The 24,177-nt window shown below is 31.8% G+C and overlaps 1 protein-coding gene across 1 annotated transcript in view; it reads left to right on the forward strand.

Moving 5' to 3' along the window:
* Nucleotides 1–24,177, forward strand: part of LOC105172335 — a gene marked incomplete in the record, with an annotated part of 38,985 nt that overhangs the window by 11,996 nt on the left and 2,812 nt on the right. Inside the window, 6 exon segments of the mRNA XM_011093716.2 lie at nt 8,339–8,448; nt 10,198–10,292; nt 17,739–17,818; nt 17,933–17,988; nt 18,095–18,207; nt 20,104–20,162. Of these exon segments, the coding sequence (XP_011092018.1) occupies nt 8,340–8,448; nt 10,198–10,292; nt 17,739–17,818; nt 17,933–17,988; nt 18,095–18,207; nt 20,104–20,162 (512 nt within the window).

The raw sequence follows: 24,177 nt of genomic DNA on the forward strand, positions 1-24,177 counted from the left end.
TTAAACAGTAGGTCCAATTGCTTGGTCAAGAGTTGGAGCTGCAATTGGAATGTTAACTCCTAGGGCTGGATCTAGACCAGGGATGTTAGATCTTCCAAGGTGGGATCTGTAGGTGGAGTAGTAGGTGCAGACACAACAAGGAGGGAAGAGTCTGTTGGAATAGGTGACCAAAAGCCAATTAGATTGGTGTTTTTTAGAACCATTCAAGCAATATTGTGCCGAAAAATATGGTAAGTATTCGTCTTTGGCACATATATCTGTTGTGCTTACAAATTACATTAAGCAATGCTTTAAAGTCACAACAGATGCCCACAAGCCAGTTAACAACCTATGTAGTTGGGTCGCGCATTAGATGGTGACTATGAAACCAATTTTTGAATGTTGGTCTAAAATGTTCCAAGTCAAGGACCTCGATACTAGCATTGAGAGTCGTACTAAGACTTGCACTGAGTATTGCATTCATCGAATAAGTGTCACATTTAATCGGTGACAGACATTGGACGTTTATGCAAAATTTTAGTGGGTTAGTTGACAAGATGGTCAACTGATTGAACTGACTCACAAGGACCATCATATAGAAGTCTTGGAGGCTTGGTCGGTATGACTTGAGTTCTCGGCTCCGATAGTACGGGAGTAGTCCTCATATTTGAAAAATCACGGCAGTCACGTGTATACGATGACTGTATCTTAGATTTGTATGAGAGGACGGTGAGTTGTCCAGTACAGTTGGAGTATGTAGTGAGTACAGTGAGTTCCAAGAAGAGAATCCGTACCCTGTCAGTATATGACAAAGGTATCTCCTATGCACTGGAGATGCTTTCACGCTCTATAAATATGTGGCCACGGTCATTGATCAAATAGGAAAAGGAGGTTCCTATGTCGAGAAACTTGGCGTAACGCGGTCTCAAGTATTAAGCATAGACGCTTAGTCCAAGATGGAAACTGACACCTAATTTCATGCCTAGACTAAGGCCGAGAGATGATAGACAGAAATATCGTATCCGTATGGACTCGAGAGCCTAAATATTCACACGGTTATTCATCTAGTTTCTAGTGCCATAGACCGTTGCTAGACGGCCACACATAGTGATGAGCTTTCTTGATTAAGGGTTAATTAATAATTATTAATTAAATTAAATTTAATTAATAATAGTGTTAGGCACTAACCCAAGTCTAGCTGATAGGTGAACCTAAAGAGTCACACACAAATCACCAAAAAGGAAAAAAGAATTAATTTAGAATTAATTGAAAGAATCAGTATGGCTCGAGAATGCGGCGGAAGCGTGAAATAAAAAAATTAAAACGGTTCAAAGGGTGTTTCCTTTGAAATTCTCGGGCATTCGGTATTTTTCAAAAGCATATTAACGAATATATAAACATGCTAGACATGTGGCTAAAGGACGAAACAAAAGCATAAAATACAACATGTAATTTTACCTTTTGTTTCTATAGATGAGCATCAATATGCGTTGTTTCTCTTTCGTTCCTCTTTCTTTCACTTTCAAATTCAAATTAGAACCCCTCTAGTTTGTCCACACTACACTATGGAATAGATATAGTTCTTTTTATATTGCTAGATAGAACAAAGAACGAGAAGAAAAACAACTCCAAACAAACACTATTGTTCAGTGTTTTTGGATTGTTTTATGTTCTAACCTGAATCAAATTCAAAATAGAACAGAAAAGGAGAATATTTTGAGAGGAAAATTCAGCAAAAATTCCGTGGCTCATGTCATGGTTATGTTGGATATGTGTTACATACAATTGAATTCAAAATTCAATAACTATCAAGTTTGCCTCCAAGACAACCTATATATACACATGCATATAACCTCCAGCCATGATGAAATAACCACTCCATCATGTTCATCGTGGTAAGTAGTTTTAACTCCTTCTTAACTTGCTTCAACCTCCTTCAACTGGGCTTGGACTTCAAGTATGCACCGGGTTAAATTTAATCAAATTAAATCAAGCCCAACCAAAGTCCATTGGACAATAATTTATTAAACTATTTTTAGCCCAACAAAGTCCAAAGATTCATTTAGTCCAATTAAATAAATATAAGTCCAAGCACTAATTAATTGATGCAATCAATTAATTAAGTCAAACCAAATAAATTAATTCAATTAATTTAAAGGTGTTAAGCCCAAAATTAAATTAATCCAATTAATTAATTCTTGGGCCATTCATCAAATGGATTATTAAATAAATGATCCAATCATTTATATATTCTCCTTGAATTAATTTAATCCAATTAAATTAATTCATTTTTTTCTGAATTAATTATAAGTTAATTCCACCAATTCTATAGTGATTTGTGTATGACTCTTTAAGTTCACTCTTAACTAGACTTGGGCATTGTGTCCAACATAAATAATTAATTAAATCTAATTTAATTAATTATTTTCAATTAACTATTATTAAAAAATGTCAGTCACATGGGTGGCCGTCTAGCAACGGTCCATAGCACTAGAGACTAGGTGAATGTTGGCGTGAATGTTTAGGCTCTTGAGTTCCATACAGGTACGGTCCTTCCATTGACCATCTTCCGACCTTAGTCTAGGGCATGAAATTGGGTGTCGGTTCCAATCATGGACCAGAGAACTATGTTGAGTACTTGAGATGCGTTTACTCTATTGATCGATAAAGAAAACCATTTCTTATTCGACCAATTGCTATGGCCATAGACTTAGAGAGTTTAAACCATCTCAAAGTGCATAGAAAATATATACATCATATACTAATAAGGGATGGATTCTATATTGAAATTCACCGTCCTTAGTACATACTCCAACTATACTGGACAAGGCTTATAACGACCACATCGACGACACAATTATCTCTCGCCAGATCCAAGATATAGCCATCTATGCATGTGACTGCCATGATTCCTCAAGTCCAAGGACTAGTCCTGTACTATTAGAGTTGGGAATTCAAGTCATACCGACCAAGCCTCCAAAGCTTCCACATAACGGTTCCCAGGAGTAATTCAATCAGTTAACAACCTTGTCAACTAATCCACTAAAATTGCATAGACATCCCATGTATGTCACCAATGAAAATGAATGCAATACCTAGTACAAGTCTTTATAGGACTCTCGATGCCCAGTCTCGAGGTCCTTGACTTGGAACCTTTCAGACCAACCTTCAGAAGTTGGTTCCATAACTGTCATCTAATGCGCAGAACAACTACATGGGTTATTCAATTGGTCTGTGGGTATTTGTTGTGACGTTAAAACACCGTTCAATATAAATTGTAAGCACAACAAACACATGGTGTCACAGATGAATGCATACTACATTCATCAAGATAATATCACATTCATAAAGATTGCTAAATATTTCCCAAAACCACCAATCTAATTGGCTTTCTAGTCACGAATTCTAACATTGATTCCACAAGTAAGTGGATTACTTACAAAGACAAATCCATTAGATGGAAAATGGCTCAAGAATAAATTAATGGCATTCATTTATATTGGGTTTATCCTTATAATTTAATAAGATGGATCTTATTAAATAATAAGGATAATTTAGCTAATGTATTTAATTAGATTAAATACAAGTTGCGCTCAATTAAATGGATTTTTTTTATTAAATTAGGTTTAAATAAAAATTCATTGGACTTGTATTTTTAAGGATAAAAATCAGCCAAGCCCATTATTTTGAGTCCATGAAAAATTGCATGGAAGGAAATAAATGGCTAAAAAATTATATTTGGAAAGTGCAATTCTAGCCATTTTAGGGATCTCTCTATTTACAATAAAGAGAAATATGTCTTTTAGATAATAGAATGTATTAAGAAACATTCTTAATTATCAAGCAAGGTATATATATATGAATTCTAATTATTTGAAAAATAATTATAATCATTATTACACAACAAAAGAAAAATCCCCCTCTTCCCAAGGTGAATTCGGCCGCCCCCTCTCTCTAGCACATGGTGCATTTTTCTCTTCTAGCAAAGAGGATGTAGAGTTCATGAATCCGATATGGTGAAAACGAATTAGAGGGCTGCTAAGTTGGAGCCTCAAGTGGAGGACATTTCAAGCGATCGTGAAAAACAAAGGCATCGTTTTTCACCTTCTTTATTTCGATCTTATGGTTCATACATCAGCCCCATGTTTGCGTTTTAGTTTAGTACATTGAACGCCCGAGAACTCCAAGAGTTCACCCCTTGGGTTCATTTAGTTTTTGCGTAACTGAGTTCTGAGTTCGTATCTCTGAGTTGGTTGCTATGGGTTAGGAGCTAGAGAGTCAAAAGAACTTGGCTTGGGGCAAAAAAAGCGGATAAAGTATAGTGATTGCGAAAGGAGTGCATTCCCCAATCGCGCGCGCGACCATCAGTCATTCGTGCTCCTCACGTGTTCTCGCTTTACCACTTCTGCTAGCATTCCCGGGCTGTACCACGCGATCCTTGAGATTCTCCCTCATAAGATCCGTGCTCACCTCCATTTTTGGAATTTGCCATTTCTCACGCTAAAGCTCAAGTATTCCCACAGATAGTGCCAATGATGTGTACCAGAATCTTGACCACAACACAAGGGTCGAAGGATCTTAAAGAAACATCCTAAGATTATTAAAAGACTAGCCCTACAATAAAGAGGTTAGCACTCTGATACTTAAGTGAGTAATAGTTTATGAAAAAATAAAAAGAAAAACTTGAAATAAAGTGAGAATAATGATGAGATATGATTAAGAATAATGAGTATTCGTGTGAAGTGTAAATTATTAGCTTCAAATAGCTTAAAATTCGAGAAAGGATAATGCAAAAAAATGAGAGTTTGAGGATAAGAGTGATGTTACCAAAATTCTACACAAGACCTCTATTTGAAGGCTTGTACAGAGTTGGATACTGGGTTAATTGCTGAGTTCTATACGCCATTAGAAAGCACTTTGAGTTGGTTGTCGTCCAAAGCAAACCATTTAAAATTTGGATAAACATTGACTAAGATACATAAGCTGGACTGAATATCGCCATATCTGCCTAAAAATTCGGGAATTGGTTGTTTGTGGATTTTCCAGCCTGTTTGTTACCGATTTACTTGGAACCACCTAAGATATTTTAGAATGATGTGTACAAATATGTTGACAAGCTATGTGATATGTCCTCCAACTATATAGTGACGTGTTTGACTAAAATGGACTCATTTCTTGGGTTTGCTAGTTCAATAAAGCAATTGGTAAGTCTGTGGCCTTTTCTTTCTATTTGATGGGCTTTACCTATCCTGTTGGTGGGCTTTATCTGTCTCGATGATGAGCCAACTGGGTTCTTAATTGGTTGGACTAAAATGCCTAACTTGCAGGCTTGACCCAATAAATTTAGGGGTCTCAAATCCTAAATTTCTAAGATAAGAATATGAAATTCAAATATTAATATTATTTTTCTTTTCTTTTGTTGTTTAGTTAATAGTATATTCAAATTTGTATTATTATATTGTAAAATTCAAGAACACTTAAATTTTAATTAAAAGCTGAAAAAGAAATATTTTTAATTGAAAAACAAAGGCTATGGCAACTTCTATTTGATAATTAGAAGCCGTCGTTAATTGATAAAGCTGCATTTTTTACATTTTTTTAAAATTTATCTTATGTTAACTTCTGACAGTAAATTTTATTATAATTTGCAGATATCGAGGCCAAATTCTCAAAATTATGGTGATAGAAATTTAAAAAAAAAATGCAATTAAAAGAACAAAAGAAAAGATTCGGATATTCGATGAATCGGGATCGAATAGCTAAAATAACTACCTGAATTTGGGTAGTCGACCTGACACCCATCCTTACATATGGTGTTAGATAATGTGGCATGCTTGTCCGAACACAATTGGACACTCTTGCACAAAGTATTACCTATTTTTCTTGAAGTATGTCGTGTTTATTCTTGAAAAGATATATTTTGAGAAGGAAGAATTTGAGGAATATATATTACTCAAATTCAAAATCTCCATCCGATGTGAAATACTTAAGATTGCATTTTAATTGGAAATTTTGACATTATGAATTTCAAATCATGGTAGTAATTAATTTAAAATTGTTTGAATAGTTTAAAATTTGAATAATTTTAAAATTTTTAATTCTAATTTTGAACTATGTTTTATTAAATATTTATAAATTTTAAATTCTTTTCAAATGGAATAATTTAACATCTTTTTTTCAAATCCTCCCCTCAAATTCAAATGTACCCTAATAGAAAATTTAAGGGAAAAAGAATTTGGGTATTTAATGTCAAATAAAATCAACAAGAATATAAAACTTGTTTGCTTATTTTTTCATTTTTCAATTTTCAGTTAAAAATATGTGCTTTTAATTTTGTATAAGTTTTTATATAAAAATGAGAATATATTTGAATTTATTAATAAAATTGTGTTTTATTCTAGTCGTATTAACTAAAAAATTTCTATTATTAGTAATGTCAAATCACTTGATATGAAAAAATATATTATTAATTTATGAAATTAACGAGTTAAAAAATATTATATATATATATATATTTATGTATATAAAAAAGTAATGATTAATATAAAGATTATAAAAAAATCTTTTAAATAAAAGTACTTATAAACAAATATATTTTTAATTTAATTAATATTGCAAATATTGAAAATTAAAAGTTAAAACATAAACCAGCAGCGTGACTTTTCGGAAAATAGAAGGATAGTTATATTTTGCAATTCGAATTATGTCTGTCTTTACACTTCGGCATTTAAATTTTGTTTTGTATCAATTTATCATTCAACTTTATAAAATTTGTACTTTATCATATATGATCAACTTTTTTTTGTTAATTTTTCTGCTGGAAAATATCACGTATCGTGTATATATGAAAATATAACATCACATAATATTTAAAAATCACAAGTGCACTGCATGTGATGTTTTTTGATAAAAAAAATTAGTGAAAAAATAGTTATAAATGACAAAATATAAAATTTTATGAAGTTAATACGATAAATTGATTAAAAAAAAAATAGATGACATAAAACAAGGACAAAATACATGAAACCCCCATGTGTTTTAAAAAGTACGCAAAAAATTACCCCTTGTTTTAAGAATAGGCTAAAAACCCCTCCTGTTTTGTTTTAGTCAGTAAAAAACCCCCATTCTATTAACAATTAACGGAAAGTGGAAGAGACGTGCGCTTGTTGCTTTTGGTAGTCATTTTCTGCGATTTAAATTCATATTTAATGATAATTTAGACTAAAATACCCCTCTATGAGTCTATATAATATACAAAGGGTTTTTTGGCTTGTTTTGTGTCTTCCTTTTGTCATTTCAAACCCTAAAAATAAGTATTAAATTTTACTATATTAAATTTAAATTAAAATATTAAATTATATTAATTCATTTAATATTAAATATTAAATTATATTATATTTAAATTCAAATAATTAATTAAAACACATATTTAATTACAATAATTATTATTAATTAGCCAAAAATATTTAATTATTATAATTATTTAAAATATTCTTAATTAACTAAAATATATTTTAATTAATATAATTAAAATCAATTAAAAAATTAAAAAAGAAAGAAAATATGCTAATTAGACAAGTTTCCAGCATCGTCCGGACGAATTTCCGACGACCAATGGTACCATTAGAATCCTCTCTTCAAGACGAACATTTTCATACCTTCAATTTGAGTTTTCGTCAATCATAGAGAGTGGCTCAAGCAACGATCGTCTAACATGTTTGTCGTTGATTCATCTCCGTCCGATCGAATCTCGATCTCAAACCATCACCATCAGACTCGTCTCTTCAAGACGATTCTAACGAGACTGACCTTACTCAATTTGGTAAAAAAATTATAGAGATATGATGATTTTAATAAAATCTCATCTCATCGTCCGAGATTTTGGGGGGGAGGGGGGGAAGCTAGGGGTAAAGGGATAATAATATATTTTTAAAATTTTAAATTATTTATATATAATATAATTTAAATAATGTGTTGAATCTAGACCTTTCATTTTTTAAAAATCTAACGGTTAAGATTAATTGATTAGATCTAACGATTAATATGTGATTAAAAAATATCCAACGGTTACTAAACTAAGAAATAATATATATTAAGTAAGGGTATAATGGTTATTTTATAAAAAATTAACACCGTTAGTTGGATTTAATGAAAAGAGGACGATTGAGTTAAGTTTTACAAAACACATGGGAGCTTTTAGCCTATTCTGAAAATAAGAGGTTCTTTTTGAAATTTGTTTCAAATACAGAGGTTTTTATGCATTTTGTCCCATAAAACGATCATATACCAAAATGTAATTAACCCAAAAATGAAACCGTACTTCGCAAAAGTACTACTTTCCACTCTTTCAGTCGGTCAGGATGGCTGAAGCTCAAAGCTTGACGGACTCCTCTTCCGACGCGAATCCGAACCCCTGTCCCATTTGTCTAGCACCAGTCACTCAAGATTCTTATTTGGACCAATGTTTCCGTAAGGCTCCATTTCTCCACACATACGAATACGTATTAATTTGACTGTATTGCAGCTATTGCTTGTTAATTTGTACTCTTGTGTTGGGTCAATTTTGTGTATTTTGCAGCTTTTGCTTATTCAGTTTCAAATTTAGATGCTTTTTCTTTGTCAAAGGTGAATTGCTGCTGAACTTGCTGTTTAATTTCTTCAGTTGTGGTTGAAAGCTTTATTTCCTACAATTTGCAACATTACAATGAAAGAAATTGATTGTGCTGCTTGTTGTATTTGATGGGTATTGCTAAACTGTGAGAGGAAGAATTCTCTCAGATCGAATTGCTACCTATGGTATGAATTAATTGGATGGGGGTGTATAGAAACTAATGAATGGTGAATTAGGTTAATGGATGCAACGCCCTTTTGAGACGCAATTCATTAGTTGATATGTTTAAATGTTTGATGTTGGAAACAAGCCTTTTATTCTCTTATTATCTAGGTTAGTACTAGATTTGACATTAAAGAAATAACGTTGAAGAACATGCTTTATGCTCTTGAAATTACTCCTTGATAACAAAATCAGAACAAGAAATTGGATTTATGTAGTCATCCCTTTCTTTGCACTTGCTGAGTATTTTGGTTTTCTTCCTTCTGCAACCTTCAAATTTTCTTTTCTTACTCTTCACCACTGATTTAGAGGTGTAAGGCTTTGGGTGGATTGTAAGCCTCAGGTGCTGTCCGTATGCCCAAATAATCATAATTATAATTCTAAAATTGAAAGGATTATTAAGAATGTTAAAAGAATAGGCCAACACATTAAAGAAATAGAAAATGGTTAAATAATTATGGATTGTAAAAGGTATAATATAAATAAGAAGAACAAAAATTTGTAGCTCGTGAGATAATAGAAAAGTAATTGTTAAATTATTTTCTTAATGTTAGAGTTAGGAAGTCAATGGAAGTACTTTCACAAGGAATTATAACAGAAGAAACTAGAGCATTTATTATTTTTTAAATAGAAATAAACCTGAAGACACAAGTGAATAATAATAAAATGATAAGAAAAACATAACATTTTATAGATAACTTGACTAGTGTGATTAGGTCTTCTAAAATCAATGGGCAACTCAAAATATTTATTTGGGAAGGAAAAAGAGTTGGAAATGAATAGTAGAGATGAATGGTTGAAAGAGCTTATTTTCAAGTGGTAAATCCTTTTGTCTTAGTTAGTAACTTTGAATCTAAAATAGTTGTTTACAACAATCTAGTTAAGACATTCCTTGTTCAATGACTTGGGATGGGGCGTTCTGGAACACAAAGAGCTTTATAGCCTAAGCGCCTTCGAACACCCAAGAACCTTGTGAATTGATCAATGTAGTCTAGGATCTCTATAACCACTTAAATCAACTTAGTGAAGGCATTTTATGCATGAAGGACATGTATAGTATCCAGACATTTAAGTTGTTCGGTAACCCCTTTGTCCTTAATATTTGATGGATGCAAGGTGGGTGAAATGCCAGGCAAATGCTCCTGAACTTACTAATGATGGTCTTCTAATCTTATGATGATGATACGAGTTCTATATATCGATTTGGAGGTTCATGTCCAATATTTTAACTTCTAATTTCTGATGTAGCTTCTGCTAAACTTGTTCTGCTCTTGAGGCCTTAGTTTAAGCTGTCTTCATGAATATGGTCATTTGATACTTGACCTAGAACGCAAGATGGATTATGTTGTCTAAAATTTTGTGATGCTTACCCTATAACGTTGCAGATAAATTTTGCTATAATTGCATCATAAGATGGACTAACACAATTGCAAGAAAGCAGTCCCGTGCACCTTCATCGTTGAAGTGCCCATTGTGCAAGGTTAGCAACTCTTGGCTTTAACATAGTAATTTATGCTAATCTAAGTTGATTGAAAATATTCATTTGCATATTACTGGACTGTGCAAGTTTTTTCATGAAATTATTTTGGTCAGTGACTCGGTCTTTTTAATTTGCTTAGATATTTTGAACAAATTATTTTATCCCTGGGACTTGTTTCATTTCAATTTTACGTAAATCTGTATTTGTAAATAATAATCCTATCAATGCAAATACTTGAGGGATATGAAGTTTTGACATTTGGTTACGATGTCAAGATTGATAGCTAATAATCTCTTACAATTAACTTGCAATAGTCCATCATTATCATAACGTTAGATGTTTCCTACAGACATAAAACCTGGCCCTTCCATTTTAATCCTTGAACTTGAAGTGCACTTATTATTTGGGCGAAAATTGGATTATAAGTGTGTGAAGTGGCCAAGTCATAACACACCAATTTCTCTTTTCTGTATCTTTAAATTTTTGTCCTGGGTCAAAGGCCCTAATATAAAGTGTCATGATGTCTATTGTCCTCTCTGAAGGTGTATGGGACTTTTTTAATATATAATAGCATGGTTGCTAATGTATCTAATCTTCTCTTTAGTTTCTAACATAGAAACCGAAAATGGGTGGGAGAAGAGATATAAGATGAATGTTGACACGTACGCTACTTTAAACACCCATTTACCAAAAGGAAAAGCAAGCCTAATGATGCATTCGGATGAAAGCACCGGATAAGAATGAGCAAGAAGCTCTAACTTGAGTCCTTAAAGTAATCTAGGGCTCTCTTCAATCTCTAGAAGTCTGTGGTTGACTATGAAAGAGTACCAAATCATGGCATCTAGTTTATCCTATTTTTAGAAGATGGTTAGAGCGGAAAAATCAAGATTTTTTGATATAGGAGTTTCTCGTGGCTTATTGATAATTGTATTTGTTTGATATCGTAATGGAAAATCAATTGTGATACATGAATATGTGATAGACCATGTGTTTATTATGATGTGAGAAAACTCATAAACTCTTCATTCTGAGTCTACTATTCTTTTGGTTCTCTGGTTGGCGGATTAAGCTGAGGGCTCCCCTTGATGAGTCTCAGTGAGCCCACTGATTGTGTAGAAACTTGGAAATTGTAAAAATTGAAGTTCGGAGTATTTGTAAAAACTAGTGAGAAATATATAAAAACTAAATTGGAAGTGTTCGGGAAAAAATCACTTTTAAGAAGAGCTCAATTGATTAAAAACCATTTTTTCTTTATATGTCAAAAGGATACTATTTTTTCTTGACATTTGCACTTGTAATTTGTGAATGTAATTGTTTCTGAAAAGATAATTAAATTTATTTCATTTATTATATTTATTTTTCACTTTTGAAAATATTTTTTTCATTTATATTATTGGAATATTAAAAAGTAATAGAAAACATTTTGTTCGTTAGGGTTTGATTGTGTCATAGCTCTATAATTCGGAATTAGGTTATCATTAAACTTAATTTCTAATTACACAACATTCTCAGGAACTAATATAATTGTTCATCGATGTGTGTTATATAAATTTGCATAACTGTAAAAAAAATACTTTTTTGTTAATTACTTTGTTAATTAATCTTAACAACTTAGCTCATATTTTCCTATACATAGGGACAATATCAAATAATTTAGGAAATCAAATATAAAACTTCTTAAATATTAAAATTGTGACTATAAACTTCAATAGTGTTAAATCATTCAAATTATTTGAAAAACCTAGTATCAACTCTAGACGTTAAGAGCTAAAAAATGAATTGAAGGGTGTAAGTTTGGATTAAAATTATTATAATGAGGATAAGTTAATCCAATATGGAGTTGAGAAAAGCCAACTAGCGAGTTAATTAATTTTTTATTATAAAAAAAAAATTATTTTATTATAATTTTATTTAAATAACTAACATAAACATGACGAGTCGCGATTTGAAATCGCGACTCGTCATTAAAATAAGGCCAAAAATTGCAAAATACCAAATCCCGACTTGGTATTTTCCTTTTTCTTTTTCTTCGTTTAATTATATTTATATAGTTTAATTTATATATAATTAATTTTAACAACATACTAAAATCCAAAAATTAATAAAATTAACATTGCATTAACTTAAAAAACTACAATTAAGGGTACAAATGTAATAGTTATTTATTTTGTACAATTGTAAAAAATTACATTAAATTATACAATTACAAATATAAAAAATGTCCACCCGTTGCACAATGTCGTCTGTGGCGTTGACGTCTAGGTCTTCTTATTTCCTCGCCCACATTTTGAACTGGCTCATTTTGCGCCTCATTTTCATCACCACCAAACCGACTTGATGTTGTTGCGGAACTTGACTCCACATTGTCACGATATGCACCAAATGATGGAAATGGAATTGGTGAAATATTATATCCTTGTGTATATGGTTGATTAAAACCAAGACCAAGGTCAAGAGATTGTGTTTGGTTTGACATATATGGAGTCGATTGAAACCAATCACCTTGAGACGGTTGAGGCATATAATAATTCTGAGACGGTTGAGGTACGTAATAATCTTGAGGTGGATATACTGTAGAAGGACCAGCTATATCCACCCCAATATCATATACTGTAGAAGGACCAGCTATATCCACCCCAATATCATGACGTTCAACTGAACCAGTTGACATTCGGCTATAACTTCTTCTTTGCCTGTGGGATGTTGTGCGTGCATCATCGGATGGAGAAGCAATTTGTTGTGGCTGTTGGGTTATAGCTTCCTTGATAATATGTAACCCATGTTCAAATCTATCCACCAATTGACTATATCCTTCGATATTTGGTGGTCTAGATCGACATAAAGTTTCAAGGGTATTCACCTCATTTGCTTGAAAAATGTAGAAAAATAATGAGCCTTGTGTTGTTAAAAAATATATATAAAATAAAATATGTAATATTATATAACAACGTACCACAACTTGCAACATATGTGCTTCTCCAGGTTGTACCCGCTTTCGACACATCTATCAGTAGATGACGACACGAAATTTCTTGTTATGTTGTAGTACCACTCCCAATAACCTTGTTTTGTTTCCTTTTTATTGGAAATGAGTGGCCTATGTACAACCGTGTCATATCGTCTTTGCCATCTAGTGATATATTGTATGTGTTGAAGGGACCAATCTGTGCCTGCGTGATTTTTACGGGAAATCTGATGGAGGCTCATATCACGGGTATCCGTCGATTTTAGTACATTCTGCCTCATTCCGAATTGCCGAACAACCCGTTCGGGACGATGCATTTCAACTATTGCGTAGAATATCAATGGAACGGATGACCTCCATAATTGGGGGTTCAATTCATCGGCGTAAGCCATAATGACATCCGAGTCCATGTCATACGGCTGCCATATGAACTGTAATAAATACAAAGATGTAAATTAATACGAATTTAATTCACGGCATAAATATACGAATAATATTAAAAATAAGTTACCTGATCCGCCTGCATCTCATCTAATATTTCTCGTATGACTCGAACAGTTCCCCGAACTGTAGTGGTGAAACTGTGCTGACAATTCCAAGTAGCACCATATGGTGCTGCTGGGAGCCAGCGATTGTTGTCCATTTGGACTTGGCCCATAAATAGCCGTTGGACACCAAGTCCAGGACAAAGTGGCGTAATCCGTGACCATGCCCAAATCTACACGAACAATACAAATATGTGTTATTAATTAATATTAATAGCAAAAAAAATGTGCAAGAGTTTTTAAGTCAATTTTACCTGTAGCAATTGCAGCGCCCCACCAATTGCCGCTTTGCCTTTTGTGCTGGCATTGCATAATTCGCGATATAAAAATGCCAGCACAGCACTCCCCCAACTATAGTTCCTCGCGGTTTCTATATCTTCTAATTTTGATAGATATAGTAATGAGACATAGTTACTTGAGAAATCTGGGCACATCAATCCTCCAAATAGAAGTAATGCAACGGCACGTGCGTACTGAACGACGACAGCTTGGGGAGTATTATAAGTGATATCGACCGCCGCCAAATGAGATGTAATTGCGGATGTCTGTAGTCTCGAGCCCATCAACACATTTGCATCCAGGCTAAAGCCTATGTAAGTTAGTCAATATTCTTGCCATTGTTGTGTTGTGCGGTCGAAATCAATTCCAGTCACCGACTCGTCGTCTATTGGGAGTGCCCATATTATTTGAATATCTTGTAGGGTAATTGTGGCTTCCCCTACAAAGTGTGCGTCTCCGATCGCCACCTCTCCACTAATGCAGTGATGAGGTGTTGATTTAATTGAAGGCGTCCGCACCTGTAAACTCCATAAAATCCTATTTGGTGTAGGATTTCTTGTACACGTTCGGACATTATTTTGGTGAAAATGACTCCAAAAGTTACCACCCGCACGCCGTGAAATTAGTACTGCATCTAGGTCACCTTCCGGAATATCGTCGGACCTATGTTGTGCTTGTTGAGATAAAACAGTTCCATCACGAGGTCCATACACAGACGCCTATCCATTTGTACGAAAAATAAATTGAAAATAACATCACAATAACTGTAGTTGAATGTAGTGAAAAATAAGATGGCACGAGAGTTATGAATTTTACAGTGAATTTCCACCACCCTTCATCCGTCCAATTTATAATGATGGATGGGGGTGGGTGAAAATTTTTATTTTAATATTTATATATTAGATATTATATATTTGTATAATATATATTTATATATATGATATATATGTAAATATATTGACTTACAACACAACAATGACAATTGATTTCGACCAGTCAACAAGTGGTCGGTGACTGGAATTGATTTCGACCGCACAACACAACAATGGTAAGAATATTGACTTACTTACGTAGGCTTTAGCCCGGATGCAAATGTGTTGAAGGGCTCGAGACTACAGACATCCGCAATTACATCTCATTTGGCTTTAGCCCGGATGCAAATGTGTTGAAGGGCTCGAGACTACAGACATCCGCAATTACATCTCATTTGGCGGCGGTCGAAATCACTTATAATACTCCCCAAGCTGTCGTCGTTCAGTACGCACGTGCCGTTGCATTACTTCTATTTGGAGGATTGATGTGCCCAGATTTCTCAAGTAACTATGTCTCATTACTATATCTATCAAAATTAGAAGATATAGAAACCGCGAGGAACTATAGTTGGGGGAGTGCTGTGCTGGCATTTTTATATCGCGAATTATGCAATGCCAGCACAAAAGGCAAAGCGGCAATTGGTGGGGCGCTGCAATTGCTACAGGTAAAATTGGACTTAAAAACTCTTGCACATTTTTTTTGCTATTAATATTAATTAATAACACATATTTGTATTGTTCGTGTAGATTTGGGCATGGTCACGGATTACGCCACTTTATCCTGGACTTGGTGCCCAACGGCTATTTATGGGCCAAGTCCAAATGGACAACAATCGCTGGCTCCCAGCAGCACCATATGGTGCTATTTGGAATTGTCAGCACAGTTTCACCACTACAGTTCGGGGAACTGTCCGAGTCATACGAGAAATATTAGATTAGGTAACTTATTTTTAATATTATTCGTATATTTATATCGTGAATTAAATTCGTATTAATTTACATATTTGTATTTATTACAGTTCATATGGCAGCCGTATGACATGGACTCGGATGTCATTATAGCTTACGCCAATGAATTGAACCCCCAGTTGTGGAAGTCATCCGTTCCATTGATATTCTACGCAATAGTTGAAATGCATCGTCCCGAACGGGTTGTTCGGTAATTCGGGATGAGGCAGAATGTACCAGAATCGACAGATACCCGTGATATAAGCCTCCATCAGATTTCCCGTAAAAATCACGCAGGCGCAGATTGGTCCCTTCAACACATACAATATATCACTAGATGGCAAAGACGATATGGCACGGTTGTACATAGGCCATTCATTTCCAATAGAAAGGAAACAAAACGAGGTTATTGGGAGTGGTACTACAACATAACAAGAAATTTTGTGTCGTCATCTACTGATAGATGTGTCGAAAGCGGGTACAACCTGGAGAAGCACCTATGTGGTACGTTGTTATATAACATTACATATTTTATTATATATATATTTTTTAACAACATAAGGCTCATTATTTTTCTAGACTTTTCAAGCAAATGAGATGAATGCCCTTGAAACTTTATGTCGATCTAGACCATCAAATATCGAAGGATATAGTCAATTGGTGGATAGATTTGAACATGGGTTACATATTATCAAGGAAGCTATAACCCAACAGCCACAACAAATTGCTTCTCAATCCGATGATGCACGCACAACATCCCACAGGGAAAAAAGAAGTTATAGACGAATGTCAACTGGTTCAGTTGAACGTCATGATATTGGGGTGGATATAGCTGGTCCTTCTACAGTATATCCACCTCAAGATTATTACGTACCTCAACCGCGTCAAGATTATTATATGCCTCAACCGTCTCAAGGTGATTGGCTTCAATCGACTCCATATATGTCAAACCAAACACAAGATTATTCTCTTGACCTTGGTCTTGGTTTTAATCAACCATAGACACAAGGATATAATATTTCACCAATTCCATTTCCATCATTTGGTGCATATCGTGACAATGTGGAGTCAAGTTCCGCAACAACATCAAGTCGGTTTGGTGGTGATGAAAATGAGGCGCAAAATGAGCCAGTTGAAAATGTGGGCGAGGAAATAAGAAGACCTCGACGTCAACGCCACAGACGACATTGTGGAATGGGTGGACATTTTTTATATTTGTAATTGTATAATTTAATGTAATCTTTTACAATTGTACAAAATAAATAACTATTACATTTGTACCCTTAATTGTAGTTTTTTAAGTTAATGCAATGTTAATTTTATTAATTTTTGGATTTTAGTATGTTGTTAAAATTAATTATATATAAATTAAACTATATAAATATAATTAAACGAAGAAAAAGAAAAAGGAAAATACCAAGTCGGGATTTGGTATTTTGCAATTTTTGGCCTTATTTTAATGACGAGTCGCAATTTCAAATCGCGAGTCGTCATGTTTATGTTAGTTATTTAAATAAAATTATAATAAAATAATTTTTTTTTTTTATAATAAAAAAATTAATTAACTCGCCAACTAGCCCTCAAGATGCTTTAACTTTTGTTTTAAAAATGTTCTTTTCTTGAAATATCAAATGCAGATGTAGTGCTCGAAGGCACCCAAAACAACTTTTTTAAAAATAGAAGTTGGCTCTTTTTAAGGTATCCCAAACACTCCCTAAGGCTCTTCAATAACTTCTTAAACAAAAAAAACAAAATGTAACTGTCCAAAATCGTAAAACTAACGTACGAAGCCATATATACTTTGTTAATTGCTATCAATGACTAATTCATTCTCTTTCTACTCCTCTTTTTAGTTCAAGTTTGCCTTCATATTAATGTTCTTTTTATCTTGCATCAGACAGAGAACTCTTCGATTATTTATGGATATGATGGAACTTCTTTTCAACAGCATTATGTTGGTAAAGATATGGGGAATAGGTAATATATCGGCTTCAGCTTGAGTGTATATCTATAATATCTTAAAGATACCTTTTTTCTTAAATTCCTGAATTGCAACACATAGTTGTTTATTAATATATTTTGTTTCTGCAGTGAATTCTTTTCAGAAGCCCACAGGTATAGATTGAAATGCTACTACACGGAACCAGGTATTTTATTTTGTTGTTTTTTGAGAGATTGTTGTACTAGTATGTTAAGATTACCATTAATGACTTAAGATACTGATACCCTCTTTTGTGATCGTTGGGGGGACAGGTAATATAGCAGATAAGCTACATGTATCACGTTATTGGAAGTTTTGCAAGTATCTACAGCAGAACCGTTTTCTGCCAGACTGGTTAAGAAGGGAAATTCAGGCTGTCATGCAGGTTTTGTAGTTATTTTTGTCCATTTCTTCCATGCATCTCTTGGTGATTAAGTGATTACCCAATTGAGGATAGTTCACCATTTCCTATTTTTCTTTATGGAGTTAAATTTGGAAATGATTCTTCAAGGACAAGCTCTGGTAAGGTCGAAATAAGTAACCACTAAATGGTTATATCATGGGGAAAATCTAGTTAATTGAAGCAATTTCCTTGATTATTTAGTACACTGCAAAATTATGTAACTCCCCACCTACATTAATCCCAACCTCCCCTAGCTCAATTTCTTTTCTTACATAAGTGGGTGCTATGGGAACCCTTTCTAATTTTGTGAAACAACACAGTCAAGTGCAAAGCTGTATGGAAATCTAGTCATCTATCAAGAATGCTAATTTTCTTGTTTTGCCTCTTTAACTTGCTTATTTAGTACTTGTAGGTCCTTTTTTCCATTCAATAGTGTTGCAAATATTTGCAGCTATTCATCTTAGGTTCCATTTGGTTATTGGAATGTTCATTCTAGGAAACACCATTCTTACTGTTTTTTTTCTTTGTGTTTGTTTGGGAAGGCAAGATTGAAATTAGGATACCTGTCTTGAAAAGGCTATTTTGGCAAAGTCCTGGAGATCCCATCTTTAGCTTACACCAGGAAATAGAATATTTGAGGTGGACCTGGAAAGAAACAGAAAGGCTTATCAACAAATCTAGTGACACCACCAGTTCCACTGCAATCTTTCACATAGGGTCTGAAAACAAACCAAGCTACAGGATGCTCAACATTCAATGATCGTAAAAATCTAGTTTGATGTTGACTTGTTAAACAATACAAACCAAACATATGCTTCATAGGATTTGGACCTCTCTATTCGAGCTTGACTACACTAGTAAAAAGATGATCAAATATGTGAAGAAATGTCAAACTACTAAAGTCAACAGATGTTAGTCAATAGAAGCTTTTTCAAGTTTGACTCAATTGACAATGAATATAAGCTCTGACACAATTAGTGAACTTGATAGAAAACCAAACAAGCTTGATAGTTATGTGTTTTGACTCGACTCCATTAGTTGAAACCCCTACAGTTACTAGTTACTGCTGTCCACAACAGACATCTTGTCTCTCATTTTGCATCTTCTCTGTTCTATTGCAGCATATTTAGTTATAAACCTTTGATTCATTGTCACAGCAGAGTTGATGTAGGTAAACATAGATGTCACATATATGATACCTTATATCTTCTTTTATTGCCTTTTGGTTGGATTTAATCCACCTATCTCGCTTAATGTTATTTCCCTTCATTGTGCAAGTGAAAATTGATTGGGTTGCTTACGTATTTGAAATGTTGGGTTTTCCAGATTAATGAATTAATGGATGGTTGTTTTGTTATTAAGAAAGTGGACATGGTAGCATGGTGTCATACGAGTGACAATTGGCAATTAGATATAGGATGTGGTTGTCCTTGATAGTAGGAAGGGTGGAGTTTGGTTTTTGATGTTTTGACAAATTGAGTCTGTTTTTCTAACATTTGCTTTAAAGTGAAAAATGAGAATCAGTACTCCTTTAGCTTAATAGAATCCCATTCTGGGAAATTGCCTTCTTTTTCACTTTATCCCATGAACTGAAGTAGGTGTAAATAGCTTGACTTGATGATACATCAGAAACAAAACATGGATTTACAATAATTTGGCAATTATCGTGTGTGGTAATCACGATTGAAATAAGGAAAGTGTCTGTTTTGCAATTTAGCCATTTCTAATTGCAGCTGTTCAAAGTTGTGCCGGTATGCGTCCTTGTACTACCCAAAATATTGAGCCATTTCTAGTTGCTGTAGTTCAATGTTTTGTCAGTATATGTTGTTTTACTCCCCTGAATATTATAGCTTACCAAATTGTTCACTTCTTCTGCAGGAGGAGGATGTAGACATTATCATGCATCACATACTTGGTGTGATTGAGTCATTGAGAAGGTATAATGTTGTCTCTATCTATATATATAGATATACTATATATAAAAGTATGAATCTCTCATGTGTTTGTGCTCATTGTGAAAAAACATTTACATCCTTATTAGAATAATCTTCTAAATAATAAACCAAAATTAGTTGTAGAAAGATAAAATTCTATTAAAGAACACTATTTAAGAGTCATAATTCCTCTAAACTACTTGAACATTAATGATAAATATATTCAATTGAAAATAAATACATAGGCAAATACTATTTCCACATGATTAATTTTTAGAAGTTATTTTTAAATATTAAAAATATTAATTTAGGCAGAGTAAAATTTAAATGAATAGCACTTGAATAATATCTAAAATATTAATATAAACTTAAAAAATTAAATATATATATATAGGAAATGATAAATATCATGACATTTTAAATAAAAATTATCAATCCTATTAAATTAGAAATGCTTTTGAAAAGTTTAAAATGGGTGACGTCTAATTCATTAATTCTAAAAAAATATTATATTTTTGGTCCCATATGTTAGGGCCTTTTTAGTCCTATTTGTTACGATTTTCTCATATTGCATCCATTAAGTTGAAAGCTTATCAATTGTAGTCCTCACGTGCATTTTTCAGCCAATTATTAAAATAGTCATTAGCATTTTCTGTACATGTTTCAATTTAGTCTCATTTGTTGCAATTTTCTCACATTGCATACTATAAATTGAAAACTTTCTCAATATTATCTGAGCATTTTTCATACATTTTCTATACATTTTTCGTTAATTATTGAATGAAAAATACACGTAATAACTAACACTGAGGAAATTTTCAACTTATGACATGTAATTTTCACATAAAATAGTAACCATTGTGACTAAATTGAAAAAGGCTTTAGCATATGCGACTAAGAATACGATTTCCCTTGATTTTATTTTAGTATGAATTGTAGAAATTTATTTTGAGGTTGTACTTAACACGTGCTTTTGATTTTATCATAATATACCAGAGGTAAAATAATACTATTAAATACAATTTATTAATAAATATATAATAGTGAGAATGTCTTGAGCGTTTATTCTTATTGTAAAAAAACATTCGTACCCTTAATGGAGTATTTCTTTGGATTTTGATACTTCCATTATATATATATATATATGTGATTGACCATATAACTGCATCAATGTTATATCATACTAACTTTTAACATAATATATATTTACAATTGTTACAAAATTTTACTCCTTATTAATATATATTAGTTTTCAACTTCTCATTAAGGAAACAAATAACCTAAAAATAAAAATATAACATGATCAGTCAATAAAAAGAAGAATAATATGAAGTAACTATTTTGCCATTGGGAGATTGCATAGGAGAATTATAATTTAAATTGAGTTTGGTCAAATATGAACCAATTATACAACAAATATAATAAAGTTATTATGTAATTGGTGTATAATTTAAGAAAAGTGAACTATTACATGTCAAATATATCATATTTTTTGTATGATCTGTTATATTCTGACTAGACTTGATTTAAATAACTTTTTTATTGTACATAATACAAATTTGGGATGTTAAATGTGAACAATCATCATTCTATAAATCTAATTTCCATCTTGTAGTAGCCCAAGCTGACAACTTACAAATTTAGAGACCAAAGTGAGGAAAAAAAAATCTAAACTGATTATTTTATCCTCAATTATAATATGGTCAGAGGTATCATTTTGAGGCAAAGCTTAAGTTTAGGGATGTTAATGTCAAGAAACGAAATTGAGAAACTAAAGTGATTTTAAATGAAAATTTAAGAAATCAACTATAATATTTAATTCTAAGAAGCAAGGAAAAGATATGGTACTTCTAATTCATCTAAACTACTTAGAAGATGAATGATATATCTAACTAAAAGATAAATAGACAAATAATGTTTTAACACGCTTAATTTGCTCGGTAAATCTTAAGTACTTACAAAAAAAAAAAAAAGAAAAAAATTACTAGGGTAGTAAAATTTAAAATGAATAGCATATAGTAACATGTAAATATTAACCCAAAGTTCAAAACATAAAATATAATATAGATTAAATATCTGCAATTTTATTAAATTAAAAGTATTGTTGAAAAAAATTGAAATCAAGTGGCTTCCAACTAATTAATTTTATTTTAATATTTATATTGGATAATCATTTTTAGATTGTAAATTCTTCAATGATATAATGGACATATCATTTTAAGTATACTAACAAGTGTAACTTATATTAAATATAAAATAGTGAGAATCTCTTGACTGTTTATTCATATTGTGAAAAAATATCCGTACCCTTATTTGTAGCCTTAATGGGTTATATTGTTAATCTTTTATTAAATGGAACCTTTTATAAAAACAATCTAAAAATAAGGAGTTTTGACTAATTATTTTTTTTTATGTTGATTTTTTTAATATTATTATTTTTATTTTCATATTAATTGATTTGGTATAAGATAATGAAATATGATCATTAGTAAGTACAAAATACAAGATTTTAATTTTGGAGAATATTTTTTTATTTAGTAGTATCAATTAAATTTGAAAAGTGAATTACAAGAAGTAAATAGTTTCTTAGAAATTAAAGTAATTATTATCAATTTATTTTGAAAATATAATCGTATAATACTAATGTTTCAATGACATAAATATAAATAATATACTTAATATTTTTATGACTAATTATAATAATATATTTATTTGTAAATATATATTTGTACACGTGCATTATATCAATGGGCTAAAATGTTTTGTTCTTTTTCCAATTCGAAAAACTTCCTTGTAGTTATGTTAGTTTTAGTTGTATTTATGTAAATTTCTATTAGTAAAAAACCTAGTCTTGATAACTTCTTGAATTAATAAATATATTAAATGAAACTTTTGAACTTAGACAATCTTGTGATAAAATATTTGACAGTTAATTGAATTATTTAAAGGATAATTACATTTACACATTTTGATTTATCATCTGTTTATACAAATCACCTCTATATTTTAGATAATTACACATACACCTACCAAAATTTCATTATCACTTACACAGACAATCCTTTACTTTTTTGAAAAATTATCACATACCCTAAAAATGTTAATATTATTACACAAGCTACCTCTATTTTTTTGACTATCAGTGATAGTTTCTGTAATTAATGCAAAAGACAAGGGTGGTTTGTGTAAATAGATCCTAAATCAGGGGTATGAATGTAATTATCCCTTGTTTAAATTCATTTCCAGAAAATTCAAATTAATTTTTCAAGTACAACCTTGGTTATATTTAAGCTAAATTTAAATATATATTGTATGTACATATTTGTATACACTATTAGAGTATGATCCCCATATAATATTTATTTTATTTTAGATTTTTTCTGTTCAAAAATATCTCCAAAATGAAAAAGGCCATTAAAATATTAAATGGGTACTTCATTAATGAATTTATTAAATATTTAGTTCTTGTAGAGTGTATTTTAAAATCTGTAAATTTAGGTTTTTAAGAGGAATAAAATACTTAGATAGATCTTGTTATATACAAATTCTATTTTACATGCAATAGGAAAGACCCCGTAAAACAGTACAAAAACTAAAAGTATGTAAATTTATTCAGGTGGGACTAATAACTATTCTCTCTCCCTCTTTGCTCTTTTTGTTAATAAATAAATAAGTTGTTAATTTAAAAATGTAATTTAATAATTTTACACCAAATTAACTAAAAGACACTAAAAAAGATAATTATAATTCCAAATAATTTCACTAAATTACTAAATTATAATTAGATGCTAATCCGATTATAAATTATATAATAAAGAATATCAGTTTTGTGAATTCAGAGTTTTGGATAGTTTCCATATATTTCTTACTCATGTATAGAGTGTGTTTATATATTATAATGCATTTGATTGCCGAAATGTGTATAGGCTACTAGCAAGTACACTAGCTATCAAACAAAATAATTAGTATCAACCCCACGAGGATTTAACGAAATAATTAACAAAACTATAACTCATCT

The sequence above is a fragment of the Sesamum indicum genome, linkage group LG10, assembly GCF_000512975.1.
Source record: "Sesamum indicum cultivar Zhongzhi No. 13 linkage group LG10, S_indicum_v1.0, whole genome shotgun sequence".
Taxonomy (NCBI): Eukaryota; Viridiplantae; Streptophyta; class Magnoliopsida; order Lamiales; family Pedaliaceae; genus Sesamum; species Sesamum indicum.